Source organism: Mauremys mutica, chromosome 4 (assembly GCF_020497125.1).
Source record: "Mauremys mutica isolate MM-2020 ecotype Southern chromosome 4, ASM2049712v1, whole genome shotgun sequence".
NCBI classification, from domain to species: Eukaryota; Metazoa; Chordata; order Testudines; family Geoemydidae; genus Mauremys; species Mauremys mutica.
The window spans coordinates 117,878,758-117,898,143 of NC_059075.1; the positions used below are offsets into that span (position 1 = coordinate 117,878,758).

Sequence of the window (19,386 nt, forward strand, 5' to 3'; positions counted from 1 at the left end):
CTAATGTTATATTTTTATTAGAGCATGGATAATAGATCCCTAATGTTAGAGCATGGTTGTTAAGCCACGGTGGCTCTTTTTTAGTTCTTTTACTGTGTTTCTTAATTTGGGGTATACATTGAAGTTGGGCCTCTATTAATATTATTCACAGCAGACATTCATTATCCTCTTTAAAAAGAAAACAAAGAGAAGCGCCTGAAGACATCGCAGTCCATTGTTCTGATGTCACATTAGCTATTCATTCCTAACAGCCATGTAACCCACATACCCCTGTGTAGAATTTGTCTCCCTCCAGTGGCTGGGCCATCGGTTATGGGTGAGCTGCTGCTTTCAGTGAAAATCCTGCTATGCCTTTTCAGTTTGGCATGGGAGAAGAATATATCCCAGAAGAATGGAAAAGAGGATTTTTAATCAAGCTCCCTTAAAAAGAAAATTTGAATGATTATAACAACTGGCACAAGCTTACACTGATTTCAGTCCCAGGGAAAGTTTTCTATTCAATCATCCTAAATCAGAATTAACTAAAAGTGTGATTTTGAAGTAAATTAGTTAAAACACATTTAATTCCTGTGTGGATGCTGTTACTCAGAATTAAAATGGCCTTTGGAAGTGAATTAAAATAAACCTAATTAAGGCCACTTTAAGTCTGCATAACAGCATACACACAGGGATTTAATGTGGTTTAACCAATCCAGTTCAAACCTATACCTTTAGTTAATTCAAATTAACTTTCCTGGATGTCCCCATGTAGACAAATCTATAGAAGCCACGGATAACAGACTTAGAGAACAACACGCTGTATTTTGGCCAGGTAGAACTTGTGTAGACCATAGAACAAAGTAAGAAATAGCAGCTGCCAGTAGTCTTGAATTTTGTGGGTTTCCAAAAGGCATTTGACAGTGTAGCTGGGGACTCATGGGGGCAGAGAAAATCATTCAAATGATTATAAAGTTGTATCAGAAAGCTCTGTGTGCAATAAGGATAAACCAAGAGTTAGCAGACTGGTTTAATGTTAATGTTGGTGTCAAGCAAGGTTGTGTCTTGTGCCTTGTCTTGTTTGGAGCTGCTATTGACTTCAACAGTCAGTATGGAAATGGGCATTGTGTGGATGAGGGAGCTTGGTGATCTAGACTTTGCAGATGACATTTGTTTTATAAATAAGGCAACAATTTCAAGCTAATGGACCTGATCCTTTAATTTGGAGACAAAAGGAGACTAATCTTTAGGGGCATAGAGACTTTTACAAGCCCCTTCCACATACACAGCTGTTACCAGTAGCACTGGATGAAAAAAGGGTAGACCTTTCCATGACAAATTTCACTTTTTGAGACATTTTTTGCCCCAAATCAGGATAAAACATCAAAATCACAGGCACTGCTCCTGTCCATCTCTGAGAGCTAGGTGAGAGGTAGGGATGCACTGTGGGTCCTCTGCCTTCCTCTCTCCCAGAGCTAGGGGGTAGCAGAACAACCCTGGACCCTGCCAAGGAAGCCCTCTGCGAAAGCTTTTGTCAGTTTCACTAATGAAAATGAAACTGACAAGAGCCTTCCGGGCCGGCAGCCACTAAAATCTGCTCACTAGGGAAGGTAGTTGGCAGGCAGGAGTTGAAGGAATCACAAGAGCCAGGTTCCATAGTAAAGGTTCATGGTCAGAGTCAGGTTGGAGTCAGAGGCCAGAGATCAGGAGATTGAGCAAAGCCTGAAATAGCAGAAGGCCAAAGTCTGTGTGGCTCTCTAGACAACTTCCTGGGGCAACCCCTGGGGTTAAATAGGGTACTTGGCCAATCAGAGGGCCATGGCACCCTTCCTGCAATTCCTACTCTCCATAGTGGACCCTGTCTGTGCCTCTGCATGGCCTCCTGGTGGCACTTTGGGAATATCAGTTCTCCCAGGTGCTACAGACCCAAGGTCTCCTCCCCAGGTTCTTCTATCTGCTCCTTTTGCTGTTCAGCTGCTGGTGGAGCTGGGGAAGCTCCCTTTGCTACTGTGATTAGGCTGTAGGAGAGGACAGGTCATTTATACAGAGGTCTCTGGATCTCTAGGTAAATTGGTCCACACAACAACATGCCTTTTGACAGGGTCAGATGCAACGAGCAATGAATATCAGCATACTTGTAATATGGGACTGTATTTTGGAAGGCAGTGACTCTGACAAGGACTTGAAGTTATGATGGAGAACAACTGACCATAATCTCCCAGCACAATGCTATGACTGAAAGGGTTAATGGGATCCTTGGATGTATAAATAGGAGTGTATTGAGGAGGAACAGGGAGGTTACATTTCTCCTCTATACAGCACTGTGAAGCTGGTGAAGCTAAAATGTTTGTTGGAGTTCTGGTGTCCAGCTTCAGAGGATGTTGAAAAATAGGAGAGGGGTTCAGAGAAGAACTGCAACCATTATTTGAAGACTGGAAAACCTGTGTTACAGTGAAAGTGTTAAAGAAGTCCTGTCATGCTTATCAAAGAGAAGGCTGAGAGGTGATTTGAGCATGATCTATAAGCACCAACCTGGGTAGAAGTTATGTGATAACAGAGGGGTCTAATCAAGCCAACAAAGGCAGTACAAGAACAATGGGTGCAAGCTGAAGCTCGATGTATTCAGATAGGAAATAAGGTCACATTCTTAATTAACTAGCTATTGGAATAACCTTCCGAGGGATAGAGGGGATCTTCCATCACTTGAAATCTTTAAATTAAGTCTTAGTGTCTTTCTAGAAGATATGCTCAAACTCATTGGGTGAAATTCTATGGCCTGTGTTATGCAGGAGGTCAAACAGAATGATCCCAATTGTTCTTTCTGGCCTCAAAATCTATAAATATGAATCAGTTATTACTGGGGTGGGGATGGAGAAGGAAGCTGCTGCTGTAATGTTAGTGAATAAGGCCACTGTTCTATTTTATTTTACTTAATTCTCACTGTTCAGGGTGAGGCTGACACACTCATTCACTTCACTGAAATTCACTGTAGCTGAATTTTCAAATGATGTCACTAAATTTTTAAACAATATAGCACCAGAAACTCAGAGTTCAAGTGGTGCTAGCTGAGTTTCAGTTCTGGGATGTGTTTAATTGAACAACATCTGATTATGCCATTGTGTGGCAAGTGATCCTTTGTTGGGCTGAGATACACCAAATGTCTCCAAGAGCCTATTGCAGTCAGGATCGAGCAAAGAGTCTCTGGTTACTTCTCCTTTTAGGACAGAGATCAGAACTCTCAAACAGACTTTTTAAATTTAACAGAACATACTAACAACAGTCTTAGAAATCTCTCTTCAAAAGATTTTCTTCAATGCAGACAGGCACTTAACTATGCAACCTCTGCCAGTTCAAAGCAACTTGCTTCCTCAGCCTTCTATCTGATCCAATCTAGTTTTTCAGGAAGTGGTTTCTGGGTCCTTCTGCTTAACCCTCGCTTCCCTATTCCTGCCTTCTCTGGAATCATGAAGTTTTCTGACCCAGCTACCTCGACCCCACCCAGCCCAGAGGTATAGTGTAACCTCATCTTATTGGGAAAGACCAAGACAAAACTGCAAATATCTTATAAACCTCTGAAAAGGGGGCATTATAATGGTGACGTGATGAAATGTCACTTGACGAATTTAGGGGTTTATATCAAACTGTGATACTCACAGAGGAAATAACCATTTCCGTAGCTTTGCTATCCGTCCTTCTTCTCGTTCTCCAATCCCAAGTGTACAATTACATAGGTAAAGTGACTGCTTACTACAACAGTTCTTTACACAGAACGAAAGAGCAATTTCATCCATTGTTGTAAGCCTGATGTGTTCCAGTCTAATTTCTTGGAAATTATCCATTGCACTTTTTGCAAACTCTTCATCCTGAATCTCATACAAACAGTGAAACAACTCAAGCTGGTCACGCAGTTCCTCATAGGTCTTATAGGGCAGAGAGGAGATGTTTTTAGCTTCTGCTTCAAACCACTTCAATAAATCCAGCTTTATTGCAGAGGATGCTTTAAAATTTAACTTTTTCTCTATGTCATTTAGTCTCTCTTTATTTACAAGACCAAACAAGAAACGTACTGTTAACATCAAATAATTATTTTTAGATGTTCCGTAAATATCAAGCAAGTTGGTCACATCTTTCTTAGAAGTCAATGATTTTTTCATTGTCTCTTCATCTTCCAGCACATAGAACATAGCTGCAAAAAACTCTTGGAAACTCAAGTGAATGAAGCTGTAGACACTTTCACATTCTATACCTTTTTGAAAAATGCTTTTATTCAGAAAGAGAGTGTGAATGGTAGACAAGGATAAATTGTGTCCCTTCAGGTCATCTTCTTCAAACAGTATTTTCCGTTCTAAAATTCCATCTGCAGCCAATTTACAAAGCTTCCACAGAGTAGTTTTAGATGTTTTCGTATGTATTGAATCAGTGAAATGATCACTTAACAGACTGTTCAGAAAGAGCAAGTATACTGATGTGGTTGTTTTTGAAGCTTGTGCAAGATCTTCCCCTCTTTCCATCTGTTCCTTCATAACCGTGCAGATGATCCAACACACAATGGGGACAAAGCACATGGTGAAGAGCATTTCATTTTCTTTGACAAAATTAAAGGCTTGTGTTGCTTTCTTTTCATCACAAAAGAATTTATGAAAATATTCTTTCCTCTCATCTCTAGAAAATCCCATTATTTCTGCATAACGTGGAATCCTCAAATTCTGCTTTAGTTTCTCCAGAGCAGTTGGTCTTGTAGTGATCAGTAAAAAGGATTTTTGAAGAACTTTCTTTCTCAATAAACTGCACAGTATGGTTTCCACTGGCTTCTTCTCAAATGGGTCAGTGCACAGATCAAATTCATCATCTAGCAAGGAATTCAATTCATCAAAACCATCTATTATGAACAGGAGTTTTTCTGGCTTCTCAAAGATTTCTTTAGTTGGTCTTACGCCATCAGGAAAATTGTTTAAAAGCAAATCAGCAATACTTTGCTCTGCAGTAACACAATTTATTTTTCTACAATTTATATAAAAAACATAATCAAACTTTTTCTGATAAAGTTTTCCAGCTGCCCAGTCCAACATGATCTTTCTTGCTGTCATTGTTTTCCCAATTCCAGCAGCTCCCTGCAGCACAACAGTTCTTGGGCTTTGTCGACTTCTATCAGGATCAAATAAAACACGAATCTTAGTGACACTGGTCTGTTGAGCCATCAACTCTGCGTGTCTCCTTCCTCTGGTGATTATTTCATGTTCTTTCTCCTCTCGCCCCCGATGTTCCTTTACAATAAGCAGTTTTGTATATCTTTTGTCTAGACTCACATATTCACCAAGGCGAGCATTCCTGTCTTCTATTACTTGATATTCTTCTTGTATATGTTCTCTATACTTCTTCTGGTAATCTAATTCAATGATAATGGCATGAAGCATTAGACATACTGAGTACAGTTGATTAAACAAAGGTCATGTGAACTGCCATTCATTGGTTATATCCAGAAGTTGGACAGGACAAGATATTGATGGCATTCTCTCTTTCCCTTCTCCCCCATCCCCCTTCACCCAGCATTCCCACCATCATGTGACTCAACATTTTGCTAGAATTTTACATGTTAAAAATAGTCTCTTGTCTTTTATAGTTTATTTTCTCCTTGATCCTCTATCATCTTTGTTCTGATCCATCAATGCAATTAAGCACAGATTTAAGTCCCTTTACAATAAATGAGATTTGGGCATGTGCTTAAAATTAAGAATTTGCTTAAGTGTTTTTCTGAATTTGGCTCTTTTTTTTTTGTTCGTTCTGATTTTTTCTTCTAATTTCTGTCTTAATTCTTTATTCTCCTCCCCCTCCCCCTTTTGTCATCTTTTTTATGTGTAACTACTTCTCTTCTTGCCCCTTGGTTGTGTTTTCTCTCCTCTCCTGTTGCTAGCTCTTTTAATCCCTTTCTGTTTTTCGCACCTTTACATACTTTTCTCTGCTTTACCCTCCACCCCATTCCTTGCTACTGCCACTCCAACCACTGGAGGACAGATTGGACTGGGCCCATCTGGGCAGGGTGGGAGGTGGAGTGCCACTGTTTCAGTGGACAGCTGACTTGCTTATGAAGGCCCTGTCTTCTCTATGGGCCAAGATCCCTAGATTCACAACATCTTCCATGATACACCATGGTTTTCTCCCTTGCTGAGCCACATGATGCATCATGGGAGATGTAGTCCAGAGAGGGAGCCTGGCCCATAAAGAAGAAAGAGGTCATGAAGCACATGAACTATGACTCCCATACAGCACTCCAGCAGCAGTTCAGTTGTGTTAGAAAGACATGCTTTAAAATGTTTAAACCACGGGCACCATTAAACCAGGCTATAGGCTGTGTGCGTAGGGCCAAACCATATGAGCACACTTTAAGAAAATAAAAATGTGTTCTAGCCTGAGAACGAGCACACAGACCAACCACAATGTATTAATTGATTTAGCAGTATTCACATGTGAACCATTTCTAGAAATGGTCATCACACAATTCCTAATACAGTGTAAATTGACCCAATAAGAGCACAGCAAATGGCTTCTTCATAGGAAGCAGACCTTCATGTGTCAGTGTGGGATTTGTCCCGCTATAATATTTTGGACATAACAATTTAGTATATTTGTTCATTCTTTGTAGGTCAGTAGTATAGTCCTTTAATTACATTTATTGTTGTTCTTTGAGTTCCCCCCATCTGGGGTGCATCTACCCGGCATAACTGGACTAAGAGGTGGATGCAGTATTCTAAGCACAGTCTTACCAGAGCCTTTCAGAGAAGGATGATCTTCTCCCTGCTCCTTGGTGTGGTGTATCTCTGCACATGGTCCTAGATCCCCTTGTCTGATGTTCCCTCTTCCTTCTTCTTCAACTTTTGCTGTTTTCTCCTTTTCCTTTGAAAAATCTAATTGCAATAATACCATAGCTTTTAAGGCCAGAAGGGACCATCAAATCATGTAGTCTGATGTCCCGTATATCATAGTCAGCCAACAACCCACAGCCCCAGCACATGAAACCCAACAACCAAAATGAGACCAAAGTTTTACAGCCCACAGGAGACTAGATTATTATGTGCCACAGGCAGAGGATAAGCGGGACCAAGGTGCACCACTGTCTGAGGCACCCCCAATGGCAGGGAAATGATTAAGTGAGATCTACTCCAATAATCCTGCCTAGCGTCCTGGACACACACACTGCAGAGCAGAACCATCCCATCCATAAGATGGACCAGGCCAACTGCCCAGGGCCCCACGCTTTGGGAGGGGCCCACACTTCAGGGGGATGCAGGGTCCAGGGAGGTCCAGGAGATTAGCAGGGGGCCTGGCAACAGGAGCAGGCGTCAGACCCGTTCCCCCCTCCCCCACTTTGCCAGCAGAAGGGGTGGAGTAAGGGTGGGGAGGGAGTGGAGCTGGGGCAGGGACTTGGGGGAAGGGCTGGCATGGGTGTGGGGCCTGGGGTGGAGTGGGGGCCCTATGGATGTCCCTGTTACAGAGGAAAGGAGAAAAAAAAACCTAAGGTCACGGCCAATCTGCCCTGCTGTTTTCTATGCACAAGTTAGAAAATCCTACCCAGGGTTTATCATGGCATTGCCGCCTCACCATAACTGGTGTCACTGATGCTATTGTTATAATAGAGCTAGATTGGACCTGGCATTTACACAGGTGTGGAGGGAGAAAGCAGGGTCCTAATCGTACATCCTTGTAATTCCCACACAAGAACCAAGTATAATTGCAGTACCTGCTCTCAGGGGAGCACGGGAATCCTTGTGGAAACCCAGCACCCTGAAGGGTCAGTAAAAAGCAGAGAGGAGGTAGAGCCCTGATCTTACTCCCCACCACATCAGACTGCTGAGCAGGAGCAGCACACATGGGAGAATATTAGAGCTGTTAGAGTTCCTTTTTTTCCCCACCATGGAAGATTTTGAGGTTTTGGTAGAAAAACCAAAAAGAAGGAAAGCCAAAAACGTTTGGCTCAAAACCAAAATTTTGATTACAAAATGCTGCTGCAATGTGTTATGGCAATTGTAGTTTGTTTGCCTCATGTTCCCATTCTCCTCTAGGGGCCAAGATCTTCCATTATACACCATGGTTTTCTCTTTTGCTGAGCCACCATGGAAAATGTACTCCAGAGAGGGAGCCTGGTCCATAGAGAAGAAAAGGGTCATGAGGCACCTGAACTATGACTGCCATACAGCACTCCAGCAGCATTTCACAATCAAAATTTTCTGTTTTCATAAGAAAAGTTTTTGTTTTTCCCATGGAACGCTGACAATTTTCACAAACAAAATTTGTTTTGATAAAAGTCCAATTTTCTGTTGACAATTTGCTGTACTCTGTTAGTCACACTTCCCATGCATGCCAGGCAGCTAATGAAGGTTGTTGTTGCTGGGAATAAGGGACTGAATGTCTCTTTGATCATTGCTGGCCAGAAGTAAGGCTTACAAAACTTTTCTGAGCCTCAAAGCATTTGCACCAATTTCCCCAAAGCATTTCTTTGATCCAAGAATTCACAAAACATTGGCTATTGAAATGCAGGTGTCACTTATTTACTTAGCAGTTTCCCTCTTCCAGCAAAATCAGTTTGGTGCTGTCACCGCAGGAGAAGTCACGCTGGCCCAACGAGGCTCAATGATCATGATGTTGCAAAAATCTCTCTGAGACGTGCCCTGTGCCCTCCCACCCTGTCCTGCTCCCTCCATTCCCTGGCAGAACAGCTCCAATGGAGCCACAGTGTTCCAAGGATCCACCTGCAAGAACAGAGCTCTGATAAACAGCCCATACAGCCCCAGGTCAGTTAGTGATGTGTCCAATGGGACTTGGAAAGGAATGTGTTTTCCCCAACCTCCCTCCCTGGCCATGATCTGGCCTTAGTCCTATTCCTCAGCTGTCTGCCCTGCACCTCCTCCTCTCTATGGATCCCATGCCCACCATGACTGCACCAGCCTGCACAGGGATGACCTCCGGGCTCTGGGAAGGGTTAGCCCATAGGTACATCTCAAACAGAACTATGTCATTTGGTCTGGAAAGTGCTTTGGAAGTATTTTTAGGTCCCTTCCCCCTCCTGCTACAGAAATGCAGACAGCTGCTTGATCCTTTCACCCCAGTGATCGATTTGACGTTTAAAGTTCTCCTTTAGGGACCAGATGCTCTGCTGTATGCCATATCTGCGGCCACAGCAAGGTTTGGTTGTTTTCCCTTCTACCCCTTTACCCCACTTCCGTGATTGCAGTTCCCTGATTCTGGAGCTGGTGGCTAGTTCTAAAATGGTCTGAGCTTGAGCATTGTTATAAATTACACCAGCTGGATGTGATCCCAAGGGGACAGTAGAGCTGCAGGAATCGCTGGAGGTCAATAATGCTTGTTCCAAAACTGTTGTGCCAGGGACTACACCAGATGGTGGCACAGGACCAGCCTCAGCCAGTTCTCTGCTAGGTGGAGATTCCCCTTGAGCTTTCTGCTACACTTCTTGTGCCATCAGATCAGGGAAAAGGAGTAGAACTCAGAGGGGAGTCTGGGCCTATACTGCCAGTTCCCCCAAATCACTTGCTCTTGCCCCCATTTTTCTCCACTAAGATTGTGATGTCACTTGCCTGTACAGTACCCACATAGCAACTTCTGTGTTCCCACTTGTTCCGGAATGTCCAATTTTACATCCACACTAGGAAAATACTGCATTCCTGCTTCCAATCACTACGGCTACCTCTGGCTTTCCTTTGTGTTATTAAGTTAAGTTACCCGGTGTAATTAAGCAATTGCAGCTTTTCCTGCTTCTGCTGTAACTTTTTAGGGGGGTTGGTGGGAGGGGGAATATTGAAGAAGAGTTTCCCAGGAATTACAGCAACTTTAGGCTCTTCACCCATCTTTGTTTCCTCCATGTCCTTAGCAGCAGAATGTCTCAGTTAGATCTGATTGAGGATCTCGGGGTTACATCCATCACATCACACAGGACAGGATTAGACATCAGTGTTTAGTGTATGGTGTAGTATGGGAGGTGGAGTGCCACTGTTTCAGTGGACAGGTGACATGCTTATTAAGGTCCTGTCTCTTTTATGGGCCAAGATCCCTAGCTTCACTACATCTTCCATGATGACCCATGGTTTGCTCTCTTGCTGGGCAACCATGGTGCACTGTGGGAGACGTAGTCCAGAGAGGGAGCCTAACCTATATTGGAGAAAGGGGCCTAACCTATATTGGAGAAAGATAGTTCATGAGGCACATGAACTATCTCCCCAACAGTACTCCAGCAGCATTTCAGACTGTATTGTAACCCACACACTTCCTGGGTGTGGTGTTCTGTCCCATCTAGTGTCACTGAGATGAGAGAGAGAGACAGAGACAGAGACAGAGAGAAAGAGACAGCCTTTAAAACATTTTAAACCATGTGCGCCATGAAAACAGTCTATAGGCTACGTGCATAGGGCCAGACCACTGAGCACACTTTAAAAAAACAAAAACGTGTTCTAGCCTGATTAGGAGCTGATAGACCAACCACAATGCATTAAATGATTTAGCATTATTCCCAGTGATGAGCTGCCAAAATATTAACAACTGGTTCCCTCCTCCTCACCTCACATGGGGGTCGTGCCCCCCCCGGGGGGGGGTCATGCCCCATCCAACCCCCCATGTTTTTTGACACACACCCCCGGGACCCATGACCCATCCCCCCCTTCCCTGTCCCCTAACTGCCCTTTGCAGCCCCATCCAACCCCTCCTCTCATTCTTGATGGCCCCCCGGGACCCCTGCCCCATCTAACCACCCTTTCTCTCTGTCCCTGACTGCCCCCACCACCTCATCCAACCCCTGTCCCTTCCTGATTGCCCCCCGGGATCCTTGCCCCCATTCAATCCCCTTGTTCCCTGCCCTCTGACCGCCCTGACCCCTATCCACCCCTCCACAACCCACTGAACACCCCCTCCCTGCCCCCTTACCACACTGCCTGGGTCCGGGACCGGGTCCGCTCTGCCAGGACCTCGACCGGAGCCGCGGGGCCCGATGCCCCGGGCCGGGCCAGCACCGGGGCCGGAGCTGCAGCCGCGGGGCCCGACTCCACTGGCCGGGCTGGGGCCGGAGCTGCAGCCGCGGGGCCCGACGCCCCGGGCTGGGCCAGCACCGGGGCCGGAGCTGCAGCCACGGGGCCCGACTCCCCGGGCCAGGCCAGGGCCGGAGCCGCAGCCGCGGGGCCCGACTCCCCGGGCCAGGCCAGGGCCGGAGCCGCAGCCGCGGGGCCCGACTCCCCGGGCTGGGCCGGCACCGGGGACGGGGCCGGAGCTGCAGCCACAGGGCCCGACTCCCTGGGCCAGCACCAGGGCCGGAGCCGCGGAGCCCGACTTGCCGGGCCGGCACCAGGGCTGGGGCCAGGACCGGAGCTGCAGCCACGGGGGCACCGGGGCCGGAGCCGCGGAGCCCGACTCACCGGGCCAGCACCGGGGCCGGAGCCGCGGGTCCCGAGTCCGAGCCGCACAGCCGGGACCAGCCCGAGCCGGGGGTGCTTGGCTGGGACCGGGCTGGGGCGCTCGGCTGGGGCCAGGGGGAGCCATCCCGACGTTCCCCCCACCACCCCCGCGCGTGCCTGGCTTACCTGCCTGTTATTTGTTTCAGGCTTCCCGCGAACATTTGAATCGCGGGAAGCAGGGGAAGGGGAGGAGAAGGAGGGCGGAGCATTCAGGGGAGAGGGTGAGGTGAGCTGGGGGCTGGGTGGACAGCTGCCCGAGCCTTTGTTAAATTTAAAAGCTTTTTAGTACCGGTTGTCCTGGAACAACCGGTTCTAAAAAGGCTTTAAATTTAACAACCGGTTCTTGCGAACCGGTGTGAACCGGCTGGAGCTCACCACTGATTATTCTTCTTCGAGTGATTGCTCCTATGCATTCCAGTCAGGTGTGCGTGCCGCGCATGCACGGCTCTTCGGAACATTTTTACCCTAGCAACTCCGGCGGGCCGGCTGGCGCCCCTTGGAGTGGCGCCGCCATGGCGCCGGTTATATACCCCAGCCGGCCCGTCCGCTCCTCAGTTCCTTCTTACCACCCGTGATGGCCAGTTGGAACAGTGGAGTGCTCTCTGTCCTCCACAACCCTAGCGTTCGCTACCTTTGTTTGTATATAGTTGTTAAGTACTTAGTGTTAGATAGTTGAATAAGTTAGTTAGTGTAGTTTAGGATAAGGGGGGTTTACCCCTCTTTTTCCACAACCGGTGCGGGCTCATGCCCAAGGCACCAGGCTTCAAGCCCTGCGCGTCTTGCCAGCGGCACATGCCGGTCGGGGATCCGCACGACTCCTGCCTGCGCTGCCTCGGGGAGACTCACCGTGCAGATAAGTGCCCTATCTGCACGGCCTTTAAGCCCCGGACACGAAAGGAGCGGGACAGTCGCTTAAAGCAGCTCCTCATGGAGGCAACGCTCCATCCCCCGGCACCGACCGTGCCGGCGCCGAAGGCTTCATCGGCGCGCAGCGCACCGGCGGCCCCGAGCCACTCCGGCACCGAGGCTTCTCGACCTACGCAAGCGGCACCGGCGACCCAGCACCGTTCCCTCTCACCATCGAGGAAGCGTAAGCCGGCGAAGGCAACTGCGAAGATCCATGCCCAGGGTCATGTAGCCCAGCCACCACCACCACCTCTGGTTCCGGCTGTGGCCGTGCACAGGCCGTGCACAGTGCCGTTGACTCCGGCGCCGCAAGGGCCATCGAGTCCGGTACCACCCTGCTCCCCGGTGCCAACCGCGGTCGAGCTGCAGTTGCCATCCATGCCCGAGACATTCTTGACGGCGAGGGAACTCATAGAGCTCACAGAGGCACCGAGTCTCCGGACCCCGGCACCGCCGGTGCGGGCTGTCGTGTCAGCGGGTAAGCCGCCCATGATGCAGCCCCCTCCTCCGGACGGACAGAATAGACGGCGCTCCCAGTCTCGCTCCCGGTCCCAAAGACGGTCTCCGTCGCACCGCTCGAGGTCCCGGCACCGCTCACCATCGCGGTACCGGTCGCCTTCTCGACGCCGGTCGCAGTCCCGGTACCGCTCAACATCGCGGTACCGGTCGCACTCCCGGCACCGCTCCCGGTCCCAATCTCCTTCCCGTCGGCACCGACGAAGGTCTGATTCCCGGCACCGTTCCCGGCACCGCCGGTCGAGATCCCGGGTGAGCTCCCGGCACCGGTCGAGCTCCCAGCACCGCGACGGTCGATGGTCTCATTCGCCATCTCGGTACCGCGACGACCGGCACCGATCCTCGGCACCGTCCGGGGACAGATTGCCTGCCTCGACGGTGCAGTCCATCAGCACCTCCGCACCCCCGTGGCCATCTCGTCCCTCGTCAGTCGCTTTGGGGGCAGGCAGCAATGGTCATCTTCCAGCTGCCCCGCAAGGTCCAGCCCAGGGGGCACAACAGTGGGGCTTCTGGGTCCCCTGGGCCCACTACGAGACTCAAGGGATGCCTTTCCCCCCGAGGGCCCCCGCCTCTGAGCGCAGGGTGCCGGAGGCCACGATAACCAGACCGCCTCCGTCACCACCAGGTTCGGCCCAGTTACCACCTGATCCCCAGAGGCATCCTCGGCCCGAGTCAGCCGCTCACCCCTCAGAGGAACCACCTGCGGAGGCCGTGGTCCAAGGCCTGTCCTCGTTGTCTTCACCAGACGAGGCGGTGGCCGGGGCTTCTACGACTGACCCCCCACCGATTGACTTGCGGGCCCACCAGGACCTTCTCCGCCGGGTGGCGAGGGCTATCGACCTCCCCGTGGCGGAGGTCACGGAGGACGAAGACCCGGTGACGAATGTGATTGGAGCGGAGGCTCCAGTGCGGGTGGCCTTGCCATTCATCCGCACGATCCAGAAAAACGCCACTACTATCTGGCAGTCACCGGCGTCCGTCCCTCCCACCGCCCGCGGGGTCGAAAGGAAATACTCCGTCCCCCCAACGGGGTATGAGTATTTGTACACTCATCCCGCCCCTGACTCGTTGGTCATTCAGTCGGTCAACAACAGGGAAAGGCATGGCCAGCCCGCCCCGGCGCCGAAGCCCAGGGAGGCGAGGCGTATGGACCTGTTGGGCCGCAAGGTCTATTCTGCAGGCAGTCTCCAGCTCCGGATCGCCAACCAGATGGCCCTCCTCGCCAGGTACACCTTTGACATCATGGTGTCCCTGGCGAAATTCGCGGACCTGATCCCAACAGCCTCCCGCCAGGAGTTCTCGGCACTGCTGGAAGAGGGAAAAAAGTCCTCCAGGTCCTCCATCCAGGCCGCTCTCGACTCCGCGGACTCGGGCGCGAGAACCCTGGCCTCGGGAGTGACCATGAGGCACATCTCGTGGTTGCAGTCCTCCACACTACCGCCTGAGGTGCAGTACACCCTGCAGGACCTGCCCTTTGACACTCAGGGTCTGTTTTCTGAGAAGACTGACTCCAGAATCCAGACCCTCAAGGACGGTCGCATAGCCATCCGCACTCTGGGGATGCATACACCTGCAACACAGCGAAGGTCATTCAGACCACAACCCTACTGGCCTTTCAATCAGCCCAGGGCACGACCATATAATAGCCGGCGACCCGGCCTGAATCGCCGTCGACCTTCGGGCAACCGGCGCAACCCAACCCATCCGCCTTCCAAGGCCCCTCAGGGCCCCAAACAGGCGTTTTGATGGGACGCCCAAGGACGGCCCATCAGTCTCAGTACCGGATCCTACCCGTTTGTTTTGCAACCGCCTTTCCCATTTCCTTTTGGCGTGGTCCCAAATAACAACGGACAACTGGGTGCTTCAAACAATCCAGTTTGGTTACCGCCTTCAATTTGTTTCGCCCCCCCCCTTCGCACCCACCGACCCCGTCCCTCTTCAGGGATCCCTCTCACGAGCAATTCCTCTTACAAGAGGTCGGGACTCTGTTGAGCTTGGGTGCCATGGAAGAGGTGCCGCATGACATGCGGGGCAGGGGATTCTATTCCCGATACTTTCTCATCCCCAAGGCGAAAGGAGGTCTACGTCCAATACTGGACCTCCGGGAGCTGAACAGGTACCTGCTCAAGCTCAAGTTTCGCATGGTCACCCTGGGGACCATCATTCCCTCCCTGGATCCAGGAGACTGGTTTGACCCCCTCGACATGAAGGACGCGTACTTCCATGTCGCGATTTACCCTCCCTATCGACGCTATCTGCGTTTCATAGTCAACAACGCACACTACCAGTTCGCAGTGCTATCATTCGGCCTATTCACCGCGCCGAGGGTTTTTACCAAGTGCATGGCAGTGGTTGCCGCCGCCCTCCGCCGTCGTCATATACACGTTTACCCGTATCTCGACGATTGGCTGGTTCGTGGAACGTCCCGGCAGCTGGTAACGGACCAGATGACAAAAGTCCTGTCTCTATTTCGACACCTCGGTCTTCTCATCAATGCCGAGAAGTCCACCTTAACTCCGTCGCAGCGGGTGGAGTTCATTGGAGCAGTTCTCGACTCCAATTTGGCCAGGGCCTGCCTCCCGCGATCTCGGCACCAGACAATGGTCTCCATCATCCAGGACCTCCACACCTTTCCCACGACAACGGTGCGGTCCTGCCTCCGCCTCCTGGGCCACATGGTGTCCTGTACGTTTGTCACCGCGTACGCGAGACTCCGCCTTCGCCCGTTCCAGTCCTGGCTGGTGTCGGTGTACCGCCCGCATCGCGACCCCATCGACATGGTGGTCACGGTCACGAAGCCCACCCTCGAGTCACTCAGCTGGTGGCTAGACCCAGAGGTGGTGTGTGCAGGAGTCCCGTTCCACCCCCCTTGCCCATCCGTCACTCTGACCACGGATGCCTCAGCGCTGGGGTGGGGGGCTCACCTGGGAGACCTTCACACCCAAGGCCTTTGGTCGCCCCAAGAGCTCGCTCTTCACATCAACATCCGGGAGCTGCGAGCGATCCGTTTGGCGTGTCACACCTTCCGTACCCGCCTGCAAGGCTGGTGCGTCGCAGTATTCACGGACAACACGACGGCAATGTTCTACGTGAACAAGCAAGGCGGAGCCAGCTCCTCCCCTCTCTGCAAGGAAGCGATGCTCCTGTGGGACTTCTGCGTGACCCACTCGATTCACCTACAAGTGTCCTTTCTTCCAGGAGTGCAGAACACACTGGCGGACCACCTCAGCAGGTCTTTCCTAGCCCACGAGTGGTCCCTTCGACCGGACGTAGTGCACATGATTTTCCAACAGTGGGGCTTTCCCCAGGTAGACCTGTTTGCCTCCAAGAAGAACAGGAAGTGCCACCAATTCTGTTCCTACCAGGGCCGCTCTCCGGGCTCCCTGTCGGACGCCTTCCTGTACTCCTGGACAGATCACCTCCTCTATGCCTTCCCTCCGTTCCCGCTCATCCACCGGGCGCTGCTCAAACTTTGGAGGGACCGAGCCCACCTAAAACTCGTCGCTCCGGCCTGGCTGAGGCAGCATTAATACACCCTGCTGCTCGAGCTCTCCGTTCGGGAGCCCATTCCCCTCCCGTTATGGCCAAACCTCATCACGCAGGACTTCGGCAGACTCCGCCACCCGGACCTGCAGTCCCTCCATCTTACAGCTTGGTACCTGCGTGGCTGACCCACGCAGAGAGGGACTGTTCGGCGGCAGTGCAGCGAGTCCTGCTTGAAAGCAGAAAGCCTTCCACTCGCTCCACCTATCTTGCAAAATGGACTTAATCCCTTCCTAGTCCCTCTGTCTATAATCCTGGACTACCTCTGGTACCTTAAGGAGCAAGGTCTCGCGGTCTCCTCTTTGAAGGTACATTTGGCGGCCGTGTCCGCCTTTCGGCCAGCCATAGACGGTCGATCCATCTTCTCGAACCAGATGGTTTCCCGCTTCCTGAAGGGCCTAGACCGGTTGTACCCGCCGATAAGACATCCTACCCCGGCCTGGGATTTGAACCTCGTTCTGGCCAGGCTTATGGGAGCCCCCTTCAAGCCTTTGGCCACATGCTCCCTGCTCTACCTCTCGTGGAAGACGGCTTTTCTCGTCGCTATAACATCGGCAAGACGAGTGTCTGAGCTTCATGCCCTAACAGTCGATCCACCTTATACCGTCTTCCATGCAGACAAGGTGCAGCTTCGCCCACACCCTGCCTTCCTCCCGAAAGTGGTGTCGGCCTTCCACATCAATCAGGAGATCTTCCTCCCGGTCTTCTTCCCGAAGCCGCACGCCTCACCTCGGGAGCAACAGCTTCACACCCTGGATGTCCGCAGGGCCCTCGCTTTTTATATTGAGCGGACGAAGCCCTTCCGGCGTTCGACCCAGCTGTTCATAGCGGTTGCCGATCGCATGAAAGGCGAGCCGGTCTCCTCTCAGCGGATTTCCTCCTGGGTCACGGCATGTATCCAGACATGCTACGAGCTGGCTCGCGTGCCACCGTGCCGCCTCACCGCTCACTCCACGAGAGCGCAAGCCTCGTTGGCCGCCTTCCTCGCCCATGTTCCTATCCAGGACATCTGTAGAGCGGCCACCTGGTCTTCTGTACACACCTTCGCTTCCCACTACGCGTTGGTGCAGCAATCCAGAGACGATGCAGCCTTCGGCTCAGCAGTCTTACACTCTGCCACGTCTCACTCCGACCCCGCCGCCTAGGTAAGGCTTGGGAATCACCTGACTGGAATGCATAGGAGCAATCACTCGAAGAAGAAAAGACGGTTACTCACCGTAGTAACTGTTGTTCTTCAAGATGTGTTGCTCCTATCCATTCCAGACCCGCCCTCCTTCCCCACTGTCGGAGTAGCTGGCAAGAAGGAACTGAGGAGCGGACGGGCTGGCTGGGGTATATAACTGGCGCCATGGCGGCGCCACTCCAGGGGGCGCCAGCCGGCCCGCCGGAGTTGCTAGGGTAAAAATGTTCCGAAGAGCCGTGCACGCGCGGCGCGCACACCTGACTGGAATGGATAGGAGCAACACATCTCGAAGAACAACACTTACTACGGTGAGTAACCGTCTTTTCCCATGTGAACCATTCCTGCAAATGGTCATCACACAATTCCTAATACAGTCTAAACTGACTCAATAAGTGCACAGCAAATGGCTTCTTCATAGGAAGCAGCACATGTGTCAGCACGTGTGTCAGTGCAGAATTTGTCCCTCTGTAATATTTTGGCCATAACAGTTTCGTTTATTTGTTCTTTTTTTGTAGATAAATAGTGCAGTCCCTTAATTATGTTTATTCTTGTTCTCTGAGTTCCCCTCATTTGGGATGCATCTTTTTGGCATAACTAGACTAAGGGTGGATGCAATATTCTAAGCGCAGTCTTACCAGAGCCTTTCATAGAGGGATGATCTTCTCCCTGCTCCTTGACGTGATGTATCTCTGCACGTGGTGCCAGAACACATTCTTTGTTGTTCCCTCTTCCTTCTTCTTCAACTTTTGCAGTTTTCTCCTTTTCCTTTGAAAAAACTAACAAGGGAGACTAATTGCAATAATACCATAGTGTTTAAGGCCAGAAGGAAACCACCTGATCATGTATTCCAACCTCTGGGATAATCCTGGCTAGTGACCCACACACTACAGAGGGAGGTGGAAAACCCCCAAAATCACTGCCTATCCGCCCCACTGTTTTACATGCAGAAGTTAGAAAATCCTACCTAGGATTTCCTCAGATTGAGAGTTACAGGCTGACTCTGCTCCCCTTGTGCCAGCTGAGTGGTGAAAAGGGACTGGAGCAGGTGAGAGAATCTGCTGTGGGCAATTCTGCTCTGAGTCCCCCTCATTTCCAGCTGGGATTCAGAACTTCCTGCCATCAGCCTGTTTTTCCTTCTGCTCCTGCTGTCCTGGGGGAGACTCCCAGGTTTTACAGTAACTTTAGGTTTCTTACCTTTCTCTCTTTCTTTTCTGAGTTTTTCAGCAGCATCTCTGAAATTGAGCTGAGTGAAAATGTCTATGGTTACATCCACTGCAGCCTCTGCACCATAGAATTGCATCAGGAGGTTCTTAGTCTCTATCCAGTCAGCTTTCTCCAGCTGACCCCGAGGGATGTTGCCTTTCCCCTTAAAGTCAGAGTGTGCTAGTTTGTCTTTAAATCTTTTGAAGTCTTCCTGAAGAAGGTTGTCAAGGGCATGCATGAGCAGGTCACTGATTCTGCTTTGATTTTCCATCACCAGTATCAGAGAGGGGGGAGCTAAAATACAATGTAAAGTCCCATTATTAATAGTTAATATGGAATAACAACTCTTATTCCTATTTAGAGGGAAGAAGCATATCCTAGTGGTGAGAGCAGGGCACTGAGGCTTATAACGCCTCTGTATGTTTCCTCACAAGTGACTCACTGGATAGGTTATTTTGTCTTCCTGTGCCTCAGTTTACCTATCTGTAAATGGGAACTATTGTGCTCCTCTAACTCACAGGGGTGTCATGCAGCTTAGTTACTGTTTGTAAAGCCAGCTGAAGTTTTAGGACGAAAGCTGCTAGAATAGTATTTATCATCTTAATGGAT

General features: G+C 50.4%; 1 protein-coding gene across 1 annotated transcript in view; it reads right to left on the reverse strand.

The window, feature by feature from the left end:
* Window positions 1-19,048, reverse strand: part of LOC123369026 (NACHT, LRR and PYD domains-containing protein 3-like) — a 33,499-nt gene extending 14,451 nt beyond the window's left edge. The window contains exons 1-4 of the mRNA XM_045014398.1: window positions 18,769-19,048; window positions 18,285-18,350; window positions 6,738-6,812; window positions 3,631-5,362 (exon numbers count right to left, since the gene is read on the reverse strand). Of these exons, the coding sequence (XP_044870333.1) occupies window positions 3,631-5,362; window positions 6,738-6,812; window positions 18,285-18,350; window positions 18,769-19,048 (2,153 nt within the window). The remainder of the gene's footprint in view (window positions 1-3,630; window positions 5,363-6,737; window positions 6,813-18,284; window positions 18,351-18,768) is intronic.
* Window positions 19,049-19,386: the final 338 nt, after the last annotated feature.